General features: G+C 41.7%; 1 protein-coding gene across 3 annotated transcripts; it reads left to right on the forward strand.

Annotated features, from left to right (window-relative positions):
- The first annotated feature begins 218 nt into the window (after window positions 1-218).
- Window positions 219-15866, forward strand: rfx3 (regulatory factor X, 3 (influences HLA class II expression)). 3 transcript variants are annotated; one of them, XM_019278335.2, is made up of 17 exons: window positions 219-403; window positions 4949-5061; window positions 5200-5288; window positions 6416-6674; window positions 8157-8231; window positions 8503-8684; window positions 8843-8962; window positions 9042-9166; window positions 9262-9377; window positions 10233-10348; window positions 10528-10679; window positions 10776-10873; window positions 11024-11173; window positions 11304-11512; window positions 11596-11749; window positions 12053-12095; window positions 12264-15866. In XM_019278335.2, exons 2-17 carry the CDS (start codon window positions 4954-4956, stop codon window positions 12542-12544), a joined length of 2277 nt encoding a protein of 758 aa, XP_019133880.2. In that variant the 5' UTR covers window positions 219-403; window positions 4949-4953; the 3' UTR covers window positions 12545-15866. The 3 variants fall into 3 exon arrangements, with proteins under 3 accessions (XP_019133880.2, XP_019133881.2, XP_010736476.3); XM_019278336.2 differs by having other exon boundaries at window positions 6419-6674; window positions 10525-10679; XM_010738174.3 differs by having other exon boundaries at window positions 220-403; window positions 10525-10679.
- The last annotated feature ends 801 nt before the right edge of the window (window positions 15867-16667 follow it).

Consider the following 16667-nt stretch of genomic DNA (forward strand, 5'->3'; position numbering starts at 1 on the left):
CTTGTATTGTTTAGACAATGGTGCACACAAAAGGACTACAGTCGAAATCATTTCTCACTTTATTTATTTCTTGATGCATCTCCAGATAACTCCAGGCTAATCGCACGGGGCTCTGCTGGTGTTTATACGGACAGCTTTGTAGCATATTCTCCATAATGCTCAAATACATATGTTTCTCGTTGTGATCTTATTTCCGTTAAGCCTGTGTTAAGTGCGCTTAATCTCCTCCCACCTGACTGGTAAGGTTGCGCGCTCCCGGTGAGTTTTATAGCAACTGTTGCCCAGTGAGGCAGCGCCATAGTCACCGTAGTCCTGGCGACTGTAACCCACCAACAACAACCTCTCGCTCCATCATTACCACCTCCTCCACCATCCTCATCTCATCAACCAGTCCACAGCTCAGGTTTGAATACATATTTTTTTGTAACTATTTCTAAGCCTGCTTTTTAACGCCCCTTCTCGCTTCAAAGGGGGGATAATTTTAAGAAGAAGTATATTAATGCTTTGTTTTTTTTTTTATTTTAATGTTTTGTCCGGCTGCTGAATGAAGGCTCGGTGGATAGCTGGGGTAGTTTGCTAGCGAGGGTGTTTCTTTGTGACGTGGTAGCCTCGCTTGCTAACGTTGCCTGTAGATACCCACAGCTGTGAGAGGTCCTTGCTCGCTAGCACAAGCTAACTGTGTGCTCTCAGAAGGGTTCAAACTAACCCGTTTGACAGAAAAAAAACGAGTCTGTGTTAGTTATTAGTCTAAACTTAAACCATGCTGAGCGGTAGCATAGGTCTGGGCTAGTCACTGATGCTAGCTGGTCAGCTGGAGCAGGAGCAGGTGTCTGTTGTTGCTAGGTTGCTAACGCCAGCGTTGCCTTCTTACAATGCCTGTTGGTATCCCATATTTTTTTTTTGGGCTAATGTTACCGGTGATTATTGCACGTTTTTTTTTAATTTTTTATGTTTTTAAATCTTGTCGTTTAACACAGTGTGACTAACGTCGATAAACATTGGGCAGTGCTGTGAGCTTAGATGTCCATACACTAACTGCTATTGACAATAGCTAAGCCATTACTTTCCCTTTTGTCTTAGGGAGCAAGATAGCTTCGCTAGCTTTCCATCTGCCCTCTTTGTGGCATCAGATGGCTGTGATAAGCTGTCTGATAACAAGTTTAGCAGCTTTGAGTAATAATAATAATAATAAATTAAATAATAATAATAAACCTGCTTGATTTATGTTTTTAAATCTCAAGTGCCACCGTTTTAATCATTTCGCGTTTGTGCAAACTGGGCTGGTAACGTCAAGGTTCAATCACCGGCTCTGCAACACAGACACACAGCAGAATATCAGTGAATAGATTGCAATGTGTATTTTTTATTTATTTTGTTATATCTGTGTGTGTCTGGGTGCGCAAGAAAGCAAAGGAGAAGCAGTGTCAGTGAAGAGGACGTTTTGTGCCAGATTTAGTTTTTAAGCTTTACTTTAATTCATTTAAAATATGCTATATTATGTATTAAATATGCTATTTTTTTTTTTTCCTCACTCCAGAATAGTAAACTTCAGATTTTAGGGTTCCTTCTTTAATCCTGGATGGAGGTTCATATAAAGGCAGAGGCTTGGTTTCTTAATGTTGCATCACAATTATTCTCGGGTCCATTGGGTCTCCTGTGCAGCTGCGACCTCTGATTCCCGTTAGGTTACAGAACAGGTGTGTGTGTGTGTGTGTGTGTGTGTATTTGTGGAGAAGTGGGTGGAGGGCAGGTGCACCTCAAGTAGTGGTGGGACTGCTGACCACCAAAGGCCTGACTGCATGCGTCCACCGCAGTAAATAAAAAATAAAAAAAAAGATCTTGCACTTGTCATCCATAACAGTATAGATCTCTAACTTACTCATGTACCTGTGTTTGTGAACAACTTGTTATGTCAAATCCTTTTTTTTTTTTTTTACACGCGCTGTAGTCAAAGCCCAAAATGATATAAATATATTGATCTAACCCAAAATAGGTCATGCACAGACACCCCTCACACACACAAAACAGGATGTTAGGAACTGCTAGTTATCAGATCATGTTACCACTTACCTGTAGTCCGGTAGTGCAGAAATAGTACCATGCCACCTGCTGCCTGGATCCTGTTACATTTCCAATCACTTAAAGAGGGGCTGATTAATTCAATTATTCAGTCATCCATTTTCATGGTTTAGCAGAATACAGCATGTCTGGTTTGTTATTTGCCTCGGCCCTGCCAGACATAATGTATATTGTTGATGAAAGAGGAGACTCGCAGGTTCTTGTTTTTTCCCCTTCCTAAACCCACATCTGGCAATTAGGATGAACAGGACACATTTAGACACACTTTAGTAACCTATTTCATGATGCTTCAAGAAATTTTGGCACATTTTGCATTTGGTCTTGTTATGACCTAAAATCAGATTAAATGCTGAGCACTAACTTTGTTACTTTGACCTATTTTTAGTTTATTTTTTTTTATTTATTTTTTTTGGCACAACTAGCAGTATCCCATATGTTGATGTAATGTTCCTGATCTCGAACTCAACATCAGCACCTTTTTAAAAACACACAAGTCACCCACAGCTTTCCTTATTATCTGAAAAGCCAACTCCTAAACACTTTGACACTTTGCATACTCCCCCACCCCCTCCCCTTCATAAACACAAACACACACACACACACTTCAGCTCCCAATTATGTCTCCCTCCACCTGTTTTTCTGCTGTACTAGCGCCTGATCATGTTCCCGTCTTGCCTTTGGTTTGCATGTACTGTACTGTGTGTGTGTGAGAGGGAGAGATTTTGTGGTATACTTTTCAACCTTGTTCACCAGCTCTAATTTCTTCACCCGGCATGTTAGACACCACTTTTTATCATACATGATCATTAGGGAGGCAAATTATGGTCCTGTGTATTTTCTTCTAGCTGCGACTGTGAACCTTGCACTCTTTAGTCTTTGTTGCTCGTGATGTTAGCAAGAGGAATTGAGGGGAGAAAACGCAGGGCAAAATGCTGCCCTCCTTGGTGGCTTTTGTTCCTCTGTGTCTTTGTAGGGCTTGCACTTGCTCAGTGGAGCACAGTATTTAAGTGGGCCACAAGGGAGTGCCTGAATGGTGAGGCAGGAGGTGTGTTAGTGTGTGTGTGTGTCTGTGTGTGTGTGCGTGCGTGCGAGTGTTTGTGGAGGGGGTTGGGGTGAGGCAACAAGAGTGTGTTGTGATGCAGGGGCTCCTTTCCACGATTAGGTGGGCTCAGTTGGGGCCATGTATTTTAGCTTTCAGACTGCAATGTGGAATATAAGTCTACAGTATATTCTCCTCCCTTCACAAGTCCTTTTTTTAGCATTTGGATATAGTATGCTGAAGGCTACAGTTTGACATTTTTATCACTTTGCATCAGCCTGCATCCAATAGCTTTCACACATCGGGGTAAAAAAAAAAAAAAGTTACTTCTGTGTCGTAGGATCTTAATCATACGTCAGCTTTGTCTTTATTGTTTTTTGGATTGATTGTTTACTGACCAAATCGCAAGAATAAAAAAATATTTGAACCGGATAGTAGTTTTTTTTTCATGAGCCAAACTGCAGCCTGTCTAGCAACAGCCTGCTGACATTGTCTGACAGTGATAGTATATACACACATCCCCCTCCCCAAGGTGTTGAAAATAGTCATGCTGAAAGCAGAAGGCGTTGCGTTAATGAATCTCGGTGCTCCCGTATGTTTAAAGAAAGCTTCTTTTTTTTTCTCCCCCCCCATTGCTTTACCATTCATCATACTCCGTGCACCAGGAGATACTGACTAAACTTTATAGTCCAACTGTGAGGTTTGTCACCCCAACACGAATAAAACGATAGCCTTCATCCCAACCAAAAAGGCCTGTATGATATTGAAGATAAAGGGAAGGGGCAGGCTGTCCCTGGAGAGAGTCGAAGCTGTTAGGAGACCCAGCTTAATTAACCAAGAGAGGCTTGTTCATGGAAACTGTGATGGGGAGGAGGTGGCCTTCCCCTGGAAGGAATGGGTGATGGTAGCCATACTATTATTAACTCACAAACACAGGTTCACCATCAGTGTCTCCTCACACTATTATTCTCTTCAAAATAGTTCACTTTGTAGGGAGATGCTGATAATCGTGATATAGCTCTTTTATTAGTAGCATTAGGAGATTTAAATAAATTTAGATAACTTGTCAGCTCAGCTGTTCTTACTGATCCGGGACTTCCAGTCTCAAGTAATGTCAAACCTGCAAAAGCGGGCACTGACAGAGCGACGAGAAGCAGCTTCTATTTGGAGTTTGTTAAATATTAACTTGTTTTATGGCTGTGAACATGGAGACAAGACCATGTGTCAGTGATGCATGAGGCTCTCAGTACATTGAGTACCACAAGGCAGAAACAGGTGCTGGGGTAGAGTTGCTCTTGAGCAGCTTTAGTAGCATTGATTTGGGTCTGTGGTAAAAACCTTGTGTTTTCTATCATTTCTAGATTAGTATCTCATTTAGGCATATTTTAATGTCTTTAACTAACCAAGCCATGTGGATAAGTGTTGGATGTGTTTTCTTCTACACGGCTTATGTCATGTGATATGATAGATTTGTCTCTTTGTTATTAAATTCAATATCTTCTAGACACTTGTCAAAGATGAGGTAAATAATTGTTGAGCTTTTAGAAATTACTGACACTGACTTTATGATTTTTATTTTATTTTATATTTGTTATTATATAAAATGTAAAAAAAAGTTGTTAATTATAAGTCTGGTTTTCAACTCAAAGAAATCAAACGTGTTTGATCACACATGCACAGTTATGATATTTGATGCTACACAAATTCAATGATCGCTGTGCTTTTAAGTTGTTTTACCAGTCTGACCTGTAGGTTGAGCGTGTTCTTGGTTACCAGTAATTATGATCATCATCTTATTTATAGAAAGACTTTGCTCTCTGTCTTATTTAGGCGCCATGCAGACCCCTGAAGCAGGCGCTGACTCCACCTCCACTGTCCCTCTTCAGACCACCGTGCCTGTCCAGCCTACCGGCTCCACCCAGCAGGTGCCTGTCCAGCAACAGGTACATCCACTTTGTCTTGTGTGTGTGTGCATTCAAGTCTGAATGTTCCTGCATACTGTATGGACATATGTGCATGTATGTATTTGCATTTAATAAGTATTATCATTCGTATTCAATGCCTCCAATTTGTCTTGCCAGGCCCAGACTGTTCAGCAGGTTCAGCATGTTTACCCAGCACAGGTGCAGTATGTGGAGGAAAACAGTGGCGTCTACACCAATGGCAACATGTGAGTCAATCTGTTACCCAGCTCTGCTCTTATAACACTCCACAAATATTAGCGCTGCGTCTCTGCAGCCTGTTCTTTCTCCTCTTAAGTCTCTTCACACCATCATTCATGTCACAAGCACATGATGTTGGTGGGAGTGCCTTCTTTTGTGTATGTGTGAGTGTGAGTGTTTGTTTTCTTTTCTGAGGTGTGTGCGGCCATGTGTACTCAGTCACCTGAACATGACCAGAAGTAGGTCTGTCTTATAAGTGCTGACGCTATGCCAGAGTCCCCTGGGTCTGAGAAATGGGGTTACATACCACTACCCAGGCCAAGCTGTGTTTGTCTTACTGTGATACACAAACACGCATCAGAGCATGTATAGAAAAAGAAAATACACAGGCCATGTGATCTCAGCTACCTATGAAAACAGTCACTAGCAGTGCTGCTTAGAAATACAATATCAATCAACAATAACATGTTAGAGTTATATTTAAATGGTCATACAAAAGCACATTTTTAAAATGCTGTGTTACTTTGGAAAAGAAAATGAACCATAACCATTAAAAATAATGTTACTGTTTTGGATTGTCATCATTATGGTGATTGTTGTTGAACTGTGCCTTCACAGGCAATCAAAACACATACTGTCTAATTGTTACCATTAGAAACCATACTGTAATTAAAAAAAAAAATATAAAAATAACTTCAGACCAAACACAAAATAAATTACACAGCTAATTTGAAAGTTGCAATAAAAATACTTAAAAGTACTTTCCAATGTTTAATATCAAGAAAGATCTATTGGCAGAAATGGAATATAATATTCATAAGAATGTTAGTACATTAAGAATTGTTTTGTTTTCATTACCTTAGAATGAGACTTTTATATCTGCAGAGAGAGCAGGTCCTCACACGGAGTCAGCCACGTTGCCCCGCCATGTTTCATTGCCTGGCCACCTTAGTTATATGCTACATGCTTGGAAGGCGAGTGATATTCAGTTGGTTGTAATTTGCAGACTCGCCGCTAGATGCCACTAAAACCTTCACCAGACCATTTTTTAAAAATAATTCACACTATTGTTTTCTCAGTTATAGTTCATATATCTTGGGCACAGTGACTGACTGCTAACCTCTCTTCTGAACAGAAGAACCTACTCATACTCAGAGCCACAGCTGTATAGCCAGAACAGTGGAGGGAGCTACTTTGACACACAGGGAAGCTCATCGCAAGTGTCCACTGTGGTGACATCTCATGGCATGACCAACAACGGAGGAGGGGGCAACGGAGGAATGAACATGAATCTGGCAGGGGGTCAGGTAATCAGCAGCAGTCCTGGGGCTTACATCATGGACAATGCTGGACCCCACCCTGCCACCCAGACCGCACGAGCTTCCCCAGCCACTGTAAGTGCAGTGCACCTACTAATTAGGCCCCTCACCTGCCTTTGCCTGCCTGCTTTTGTGTGTTTTGTTTGTTATTTATTTGATTTATTGTAAGTAGTGACTTTGTAGTAACTTCTGCCTCTTTCCTGTTTAGATCCACACAGCTATTAGTTTGGCTAGACTCTCCCCGTTAACATAGATGCTCTGTTTGTGTCATACTTTATTGATCTTTGCGCTAGTTTGATCCAAAAAGTAGGACACCGTTCTCAATAGTTGTGTCATGTTTTCCACATGACAGTGTGTATACATGCTACACATCAATGAGAAACAACTTTTATACCCACCTCCTTCATGATTGTGTATCTCTCGCGATGATCCTTTGCTGATGTGCTCCATGCGCTGCGTAGGCTGGGCTTGGGTGACCTAACTACTTCCAGCAGTGTTCAAAATTGTAACCCTTAATATTTAATATTCAGCTGATGCAGGGCTTTGTTTCTGTCCTCTATTTCATCCATCTGTTATTCCCACTCTTTGGTGTAGAAGAATAGAGGGAGAGACAGGTGTATTAAAGAGGAGAAGCGGGGAGGATGGTCTAGGGGAACCAAAGCTCCACAGACTCACCCACTCCTCGCCAGAGCCCTGCTTTTGACAAAGTGGTTTGCTCTTGCTTTTGCAATAACCCAGATGCCCCATTTGGCATTTTCATATAGTCAACCATGGTGACCCTTTCTGTGAGGAATTTAGCATGATGCTTAGCTGTCAGTCACAGCAGAGAGTGCAGCATCAAATAATGGCTAAGCAAGGGAAAAATGTTTTTGTTTTTTTTTGTCATCAAAATGTGTGCAAGGGTTAACGGCTTAAGCAAATTTGCAGCTCATCTTTGTCTAGCCTAAGTGATGTACTTGACAAGATAAATGGGCCCCAAAGATGGGGCAGTAAGGTCTTCAATCCCAGATACCTGCTCAATAATTTCACATGTATCAGAAGCAGTACAAACTAAGAAGTGGACAACCATTGCACAGAATCAGTACCATGCGGTCTACCGTCCCTTTGGTAGAGCCTTCCTAACTACAAATGAAATAATAATTGGGCAGAAATATACATAAAAATAAAAATTAAAAAAAAAAAAAGTAAAATGAAATATCTAATTAGGCTTCTCCCTGTGAAGTGTGAACCAGCTTTTGAGATTGATGCGCAGGTGTTACTAAAGCGTCTTGGCACACTGCCCCACTCTTTTGTTTTTGTAATGGAGTCTTCTCAGCACATGGTATGTGTTATAAGTGGAAATCTTGAAGAGTTGTGTGTCTGCAAACTAGCCTTCCTTGAATCCTGCTCTGCTTGGGTTTTGTAGCGCTTGCTTTGGGACACTTTCTAGATTCTCTTTATTTTCATTTTTTCTAGTGGCCACAAATGTGTCTACATCAACTCTTTTATTTTTTCTTCCTTTTGTTTTTATTTCCCCCCTTCTTACATTTTGTTGTCCTGTGCTTCATGGTTTATCAGATTGAAATGGCGATTGAGACGCTCCAAAAATCTGAGGGTTTATCCAGTCAGAGAAGCTCACTGCTCAACAGCCATGTAAGTTGCTTTTATGAATGCTTGCCGCCTGACCTTGACTTTTGCTAGACTCACTCTCTTGCTCTTCTGCCTCTCTCAACTCTGAATACATTTGAGTTTGATTTAGTTTTTGCTGTTTTTGTTGCCGGTTTTAATTGTTACGATTGCTTTAAATTGACTGGCTGCTATAGAAATGCTTTTGCGGAGGTGTGACGCTGCAACATCAAGATTACAGACTGTCAGTCTGAAGTGTGTGAACCTCTTGAGTGATAAAGCATATGTTCCCTTGTAGCTCCAGTGGCTGTTGGATAATTACGAGACAGCAGAGGGCGTAAGTCTACCACGATCCACCCTCTACAATCATTATCTGCGCCATTGCCAGGAGCAGAAACTGGACCCTGTAAATGCAGCTTCTTTTGGCAAACTCATCCGCTCCATCTTCATGGGACTCCGTACAAGGCGCCTTGGGACAAGGTTACTTTCCGATTTTCATCTAATGGCAGTGTTCTTGATCCAGTGAAAGTCTTATCGGTTCTTCTTTCCTGCCCTTCGCTTTAATCCATATGAACTTTTCTGTGCACCTCACAATGGGACTGTGTCAATGTGTATCCACTTTCTGTTCTGTCTTGCAGAGGGAACTCCAAATATCATTACTATGGTATACGTGTGAAACCAGACTCTCCACTCAATAGACTTCAAGAAGACATGCAGTATATGGCCCTCAGACAGCAACCTGTTCAGCAGAAACAGAGGTAACACAGGAAACGTGTTCCAGCTGTGACACAAGTCACCCTTTTTATAGATACTGAGGTGTGATCTCTTTGTTTTCAGGTTCAAGCCAGTGCAGAAGTTTGATACCTGCTCTGGGGAGAATTACTCAGGTGGAGGCCAACCCCATCCTGGTGCAGCAGAGCAGACAGTCATTGCACAGAGTCAACACCACCAGCAGTTTCTAGGTCAGTGGCTTTGCTCTGTTCAACCAGAAATATGTGGGATGCACTGAAATATACTGAATATTGTGTGACTTAAATTATTTTTATTGCCCCAACAGATGCATCGCGGGCACTCCCTGACTTTGTAGAGCTGGACCTGGGACAGAGCAATACAGAGAACATCAGCCCAGAGGATGTGAAAGCTCTCCAGTCCCTTTACAGAGAGCACTGTGAGGTTAGATAACATGCATTCTTTTCATACTCGCTGTCACCACAGCTCACTATGGCACACAAGTGCAATTCACAGGGGGACCAGGGGGTCGAGTTGCTCTTTGGCCTTCAATGAAAGCTAAGTAATGCCCTTCGATATTGTAGAATTTATTGATGCAACATTATCAATATGACTATGTAAGCATTGTGAATGTACATCTAATTATTGATCTTCCAGGGCTAGCTGCATTTCACCACCCCCTAAATCTATGCCACTTATTTCCTATTAAAGATTCCCATTTTCTCCTAGATTCAAGTCATTTTTTTTTTTTGTTCCCCCTTACGTATATATGCCTTAATCTGTCAGTCTCTGTCATGACGGCCACTTACTAGTTTAATCTTCTTTAAGCTATCTTTAATGAGAAAAGGCTGGGAAGACTCAAAATGCTGCCAAGTCTTCCACATTTTGAAAAAGAACATGTATTTAAAGTTTGGTTGGATTCAGAGAAACTTTGGGAAAGGTCATGTGTGCTTAGACTGACAGATATTTGTAAATGCCAGCTGCTGGCATTTTGGAAGAGAATTTTCTCTCCATCTTGTAAAGTTTTCAATCACAGCTGACCTAATGTCTGGAAAACCAGAGATTGGGTCATCCACAGATGATGCTCAAAACCTTATGGCTGTTAATCTTCTTCTCATGATCAAAGTTAGTTCAACCAAATTACAAAAAACTAAAATATTTCCTCATGCGCCTGTAGTGGTGGCTGGCCATGCAGATAGTTTGGGGCCAGTAGATACGTTACTGACAACTGACTGGATAATCCACAGACACACTTCTAGTGTAAACCATTCACTGTTTTTGTTTATTCTCTTGTTTCAGGCTATCCTGGATGTGGTTGTCAACCTCCAGTTCAGTCTAATTGAGAAACTGTGGCAAACATTCTGGCGTTATTCTCCCCCTGACTCTGTAGAGGGTACCACTATAACAGAAAACAGGTGAGGTCAATACACAGTACAATTTTTGTCTTGGATGAAGTCTGTCAGTGTTTTGCCAAAGAGAAATAGTAGCCACCAGAACATATTTAACCAGTATATATTTGGACTGAATTCATTTGAGGTCTCATTTGAAAAGTCAAAGGCAGCTTTCTAAATCTGGTTTGTTTATTCTTCAGCAGTGTGAGTGAGATTGAAGCACGGCTCCCCCGTTCACAGCTACTGGTGCTGTGCAGAAACGAGGCTGTACTCAAATGGATGAGCACCTGTGACCATCTAATGTACCAGTCCCTTGTGGAGATCCTCATCCCTGATGTCCTGAGACCCATTCCCAGTGAGTCACAGTCACAGACACCTCTCCTGTTTACTTGTTTGTTGTGTTAATGCTCAGTTATTAAGTTGTTGTTGTGCTTGTCGGCTTGTTTTTCAGGTGCCTTGACTCAAGCCATTCGCAACTTTGCCAAAAGCCTGGAAGGTTGGCTGAATAATGCCATGAATGCCATTCCACAGAGAATGATCCAGACCAAGGTAAACTTCAACAGCATTCACACAGAGTGCTGCACATAAAAGTCACCTGTTACTTTTCAATACAATGAATGCCTGAGAGGAACGTATAGAGGAAGTGTGTATACTTACAGTTGGTAACCACCTGGGCTTTTGTGTGCTCTCTCCTCACAGATTGCCGCTGTTAGTGCCTTTGCGCAAACACTACGCAGATACACATCTCTGAACCATCTGGCTCAAGCGGCACGTGCTGTGTTGCAAAACACGTCACAGATCAACCAGATGCTGAGTGATCTCAACCGTGTTGACTTTGCTAACGTACAGGTCAGAACAGCTCTGTGTTTTGGATATGTAGCTGTGGTGCTTTTGTTGTGTCTACCAAACTCCCCTCTCCATTATCTGCTCTGTCTGTAACCTCCAGTTTTTTTTTTCTTTTTTCTGTGTTGCCGTATAGGAGCAGGCATCATGGGTGTGCCAGTGCGAGGAGGGAGTGGTTCAGCACTTGGAGCAGGACTTCAAGGCCACACTACAGCAGCAAAGCTCTCTGGAGCAGTGGGCAGCCTGGCTGGAAAATGTGGTCACTCAGGTGCTCAAGCCTTACGAGCACCGACCCAGCTTCCCCAGAGCGGCTCGACAGTTCCTGCTCAAGTGGTCCTTCTACAGGTCTGTAAAGACACAACAACCATACTGAGAAACATATGTGAGTGTACAGAACACTTATTATGTTTTCTTCCATGTCTCTGCAGTTCTATGGTGATCAGGGACCTGACTCTGCGCAGTGCTGCCAGCTTTGGTTCCTTCCACCTGATTCGCCTGCTGTATGATGAGTACATGTTTTACCTAGTGGAGCATCGTGTGGCCCAAGCTACTGGAGAGACACCCATTGGTGTCATGGGCGAGGTATAAATGTAGCTTCCTATCTTCATAGTTATGGTTAGGGTTTTAAGCTCCCTGTTAAGGGCCAACCTTCAGTTTTGTAAATCCCCAGTTTATTCCGTTTATTCTCGTTAATACCCATGGAAAGTTTCCAATGTTGAAAATTCACAGAATCTTTATGGTGCCATCGTGATACACTACAGTAAATGATGGATACACTGTATGTCGGATGTGAAACTACCTCTGTTTGCTTATTTAATTTCTGTTCACCTCAGGAGAGATGTTTTACCTACAGTGTAAACCACTAATGTTTGTCTCTGTTTTCAGTTCGACAGCCTCAACACTCTGTCCCTCACAAACATTGACAAAGGTATGTGGCAAAGTGTATAGTGTGCAAATACCTGAGAACTTTAGAGGTGTGACTCTTGAGCAGTAATTGTGTTTTTTTACATAAGTTTTTGCATCTTCTCCAGCTGTGTGAATCTTCCTTTTACCAATGTTTTACACATTTATACACGTGCTGATTTCTTCTGTCTAGATGAAACGAGCGGGATGGACAGTGACTTGGAAGACGACACGGAGGAGTCCGGGGAACCTCTTGCCAAGCGAGAGAAGTCAGAGCATGAGGTGATCCAGGTGATACAGGTCGGGGCCCTAGAGGACGGGTCCCACCCTGTGGTAGGGGTCGTCCAGCCAGGTGTCCTCCACTCACTCCCCCAGCCCCCGCAGGACCACACTGAGCACATACTGACCCCCTCCGCTGGCACTCCCACCATCCGCCACTGCAGCGCTACAGGCAACACCTACGCCTCAGTTTGAGGGTCTGAGGGCACGGCTAACCTTGTCTGGCCTATTTTTGCTATCTCACTCTCCACATATCTTTCTCTCTGTAAGTCTAGATGTTTCCGTCTTTTTCATGCATTGTCTCTGTCTGCACTCGAGTGGACACCACTCTCCTCTCCCAATCTAGCACGGTCAGTGGGGGAGCGCTGAAATGATGATACTCTGGCCGAGATGTGCTGTCCGTGTCTGACTGCTTAGATTCTGGATGTGTTGTCATCCCGTAAGTCTGTGCTCTACCACAATGCAGCAGCTGGAGGAGAAGGACTAATTTGACCCGTTAAATGTTTCCTGCCTAGGCGCGATCTAACGCCTCAGTCTGTTTATGCAGACGGGTTTTACCTTTGAAGGAAAGTTAAACTCCTTCAAACTACTGATGTCTCAGAGCTCAAATCCATGTCACTAGTCCCAGTGGAGCAAAGTCATTGATTGACTTAAGACCTTCGTCTATTGTAAATAGTTTTGCTGTACTTTCAATTGGTATTACCCAAAACTCATGGTGCTATCATTGTGTTTGGTTTTGTTTTAATTTCCACGTATCCCTTCTAATTTTAGTATGGTTTATGTCAACATGCATTCCGACTGCTGATAAACTTTTGGCTGAACAAAATATTTTGAGTATTGTATGTAGCTAAAAAACAAAGGGATGACTTTCTATGTATGTATGGCATTTGAAAAAAGGATCATGGGGCAGTTTTGTCTCTTCTTTTGGAAACTTATATGGTAGCCACCCACCTTTAGCCACTTCTAGCCACAGAAAAAGAAACCCCTAAAGAGATATCTGTGCTGCTACTTGTGTATATAGAAAGGAGATTGAGAAGACCGGCTGTACAAAACCACTTCCTCGATGCTAGCTTTTTCTATGCACTCTGTGCATAACGCTTGCCTTTGTTCATTTTTGATGCTCTGTAGTGTCGTTTACATGACGAGCTGTAATCTTGAAGAAACAACTTTACTGGACACGTTCCCCTGTTTTTTGCAGTTTCTGTCTTAAATGAAATTTCTTAAGTTCACGAAGGACCAAAACCAAACCAACAAGAGGAAGCTGAGAGTGAGCCATTTGGGGCCCACCCAAGAGCTGTTTCCTGTCCCACAGTGCCATGTTGCAGAGCAGAAGGAATGTCAGGGATTTAATGTACCTCGGCTTTATCATAGTGCCTTATCCTTAAATGCAGCTGTCCTTGTAGTCCTGACTGTGTGCTGTAGAGAGCCCACGGCCCCTCTGCATTGTCCCAGCCACAGATTTGGCTTTCTGGTGACTCGTGGCTGGATTTGGGCTGGCTCATCAGTGTTGAGACCAAGGGGATGCAGGCACAGACACACCTGTTGTTGTTTTCTCTGGATCAGCTCTACTAAGCTTACTTATCTGAATCATGGTCTTTTAGCCTTGCTCCTGCCCTCACTCTGCCCTCTTGAGGCCAATTCTCACATTAGCCTTTTGTTATCGGGTGAAGTGTGTATGTGTGTGTGCGAGCGCGAGTGTGTCTGCGTGAGCACGGAATGCGTCGGTCTGCACCGTGTTTTTAATGTGCATGTGTGTATATATAAGCCTGTGCGTGCGCTTGCGTGTATGTGTTGGAACACATTCATCAGTCACCCTACCTCAAACCAGTGGTGCCAGCCCTTTGACGCGTGCAGCACAGTCACCAAACCTTATTGCACACACACCACTGTACTGCACAAATCTCAACGCGATAGAGAAAAACTGCATTGCTTTTCTCTCACCTCTGATACATTTTCACTTCAGTTTTTAGCCCATAAAATGCTTTCATCCTTTGTTCCCTGTTTAAAGATCACCTTTGTACAGTGGACCAAAAGTAGATATTTTGTGATATTCAAAGAGATATATAGATATATATATGTATAGTATATATAATGACGATACACTACATATATTTGTTGCTTTTTATGTGGTTGACCTGATTGTTTATATGTGATGGTTTCTTTTGGTAGCTCCTCTGTAATTAGTTCATAGACTGTGAAATGGGAAAGGCATGGGGACTAACTTCTGATTCATTAGACTACATCTATACTTGAACTGTTCTAGCCTTCTATGTCGTGGAGAATATTGAGATTAATCCTCTGAATAGGAACATTTTGTTACTAAAACACGTTTTTTGTTAGTTTGTTTTTCATCCTCGTTGAAATGGTATGCGCCGTTTCTCTGCAGAAAATGTTTATTTATTGATATTTATTGTGTTCTGGTTTAGATGCTTACCCATTACAACATATTAATAATGGGTACTGAAGATGAATCATGAGACCTACTGTACATGAGGACCAGAGGTTTTTTTTTGTTTGTTTTTTGTTTTGTTTTTCTATGTAAGTCATGTAAGTAGGTTTAAAAAAAAAAGGTTTGTACTGTATTTGCTGTATTCACAGTCCTTTTTTAGGTTCTATCACTGGTCAGATTTCCTTAAGATATTAGGAGTACACTGGATATTTGCAGTTTGTTTTGGTTGTGCCTGTGTAGAAAACACTGACTTTCGGTATTGAACTGTCGAATGCAAGTTGGGAGAACACAGCAAGTAATGAAAATGTCTAATAAACAAATGAACAGATACAAAAACTTAAGCCCTAGATCATCTCGTATACTTCCTCCAGAGCTGCACATAAATCTGTGCTCCCGTTATAACCCGCCCCATTCCTAAGAGCTCCACATGACTGACTCCAACACTCGCTGAATTTTTTTTGAAAATGAAGTTGTAAAAAGTGATGGGGTTCTGTCTGTGGCTTAAAACCACATTGTAAATCTGTTAGTGTATGCCTGCTACCTTCTCTTGCCTTTGGCTCTTTTTTTGTTTACTTTCTCATTTAATGATTTTTTAATTATTTTTTTTCTAACATATGAATCTCAGCTCCCTTCTCATATAAATTTAACTACAACATTGTAGATGTAAACTTGTATTATTTTGTGCCTGAAGTGAAAATGGCTTATAAAATGTTTTCTTTAAATCTTAAATGTGTGCTTTAGGATCATAAGTGCTTTCTGGTCTTGCACGCCTACCATGTGCTGCTCGAAACTGTTTGGTTTTTGTCGATTTTTGTTCCCCCTTCCCTCATTTCATTTTGTTTTTTTGTTGTTGTTTTTTACATTAAACTGATGTGCCAGACAGTGATTTAGCTTTCTGCATCTCTAAGCCTGCCTGGTCAACACTGGACTGATGCTAATGCTGCCAACACAATTGTACTTTATTTCTCGGTGTCTTTTAAATTGAGCAGTAAAGATTGTTTTTGTATCAGCTGTTTGCAAATGAGCCCGTTTCCAACCAGAAAACAACAACAACAACAACAACAAAAAAGACATAAGCTATTCCTTAACTCATCATAGGAGCGAACGATAAAGAGATGCCTCTTCACCTGGACAAAACGGCAGCTTCACTGACCCATAGCAGACTCCAGTGCCTTTAATTTCACCCCGGCCAGAGCAGATGGCCTGGGTGACTATTGGGTCTCTGGTGGGCTACAGATCGAGGCTATCAGAGCAGACATTTCATTGCACAGGTGCTGCCACTGAGAAGACACCAGGGTTGAGGAAACAAAGACCTGTCCTCAGACTGGACTATTTATTATTTACTGGATGTGACGCCACAAACACACACACACTTACACACACTTAGTAGTGTACACGTGGTAGATTATCTGCAGACGGCTTTTTATTGTATAGAACTGGTTAATGAACAAGGAGAGTTACTGTAAGTAAAATGCTCTCTTATGTTTCCGTTTTCTCTCATGATCGTGATTTCTTTTGTCAAATGATATTTTCTGAATGCTGTGACCTGTTTGAGATTTGTATTTGGATGTTTTCAAGTGCCATTTGACAGTCTAGTGAGTCGTGGCCATCTGTAGCACGCTCTAATGCAAGCACAAGCATTTGGCAGTGGCATTTGGGGAAGGTTTTTATTTTGATTCACCCTAGACAAAAATATGTATATATCAAAAACTGAAAAGGTATATTTATTTGTGTCCTAATTATTTGATTTGTTCTTTTGGTGAACATTTTATCAGATATATTGGCTAAAGTGCTTTTGTGATTTCTTTTCCCTTTTTTTTTGGATAATGTATAGTATATGATATAATATATACACACAAATTTCATGTG

The sequence above is a fragment of the Larimichthys crocea genome, chromosome IX (genome assembly GCF_000972845.2).
Source record: "Larimichthys crocea isolate SSNF chromosome IX, L_crocea_2.0, whole genome shotgun sequence".
Taxonomy (NCBI): Eukaryota; Metazoa; Chordata; class Actinopteri; family Sciaenidae; genus Larimichthys; species Larimichthys crocea.

Excerpts from the sequence above, each read along its gene's own strand:
- rfx3 (XM_010738174.3), top strand. The coding sequence starts at position 4,954 with ATGCAGACCCCTGAAGCAGGCGCTGACTCCACCTCCACTGTCCCTCTT. Across the intron at positions 5,289-6,415 it reads GTCTACACCAATGGCAACAT|AAGAACCTACTCATACTCAG; the intron begins GTGAGTCAATCT and ends TCTTCTGAACAG. Across the intron at positions 12,096-12,263 it reads CCTCACAAACATTGACAAAG|ATGAAACGAGCGGGATGGAC; the intron begins GTATGTGGCAAA and ends TCTTCTGTCTAG.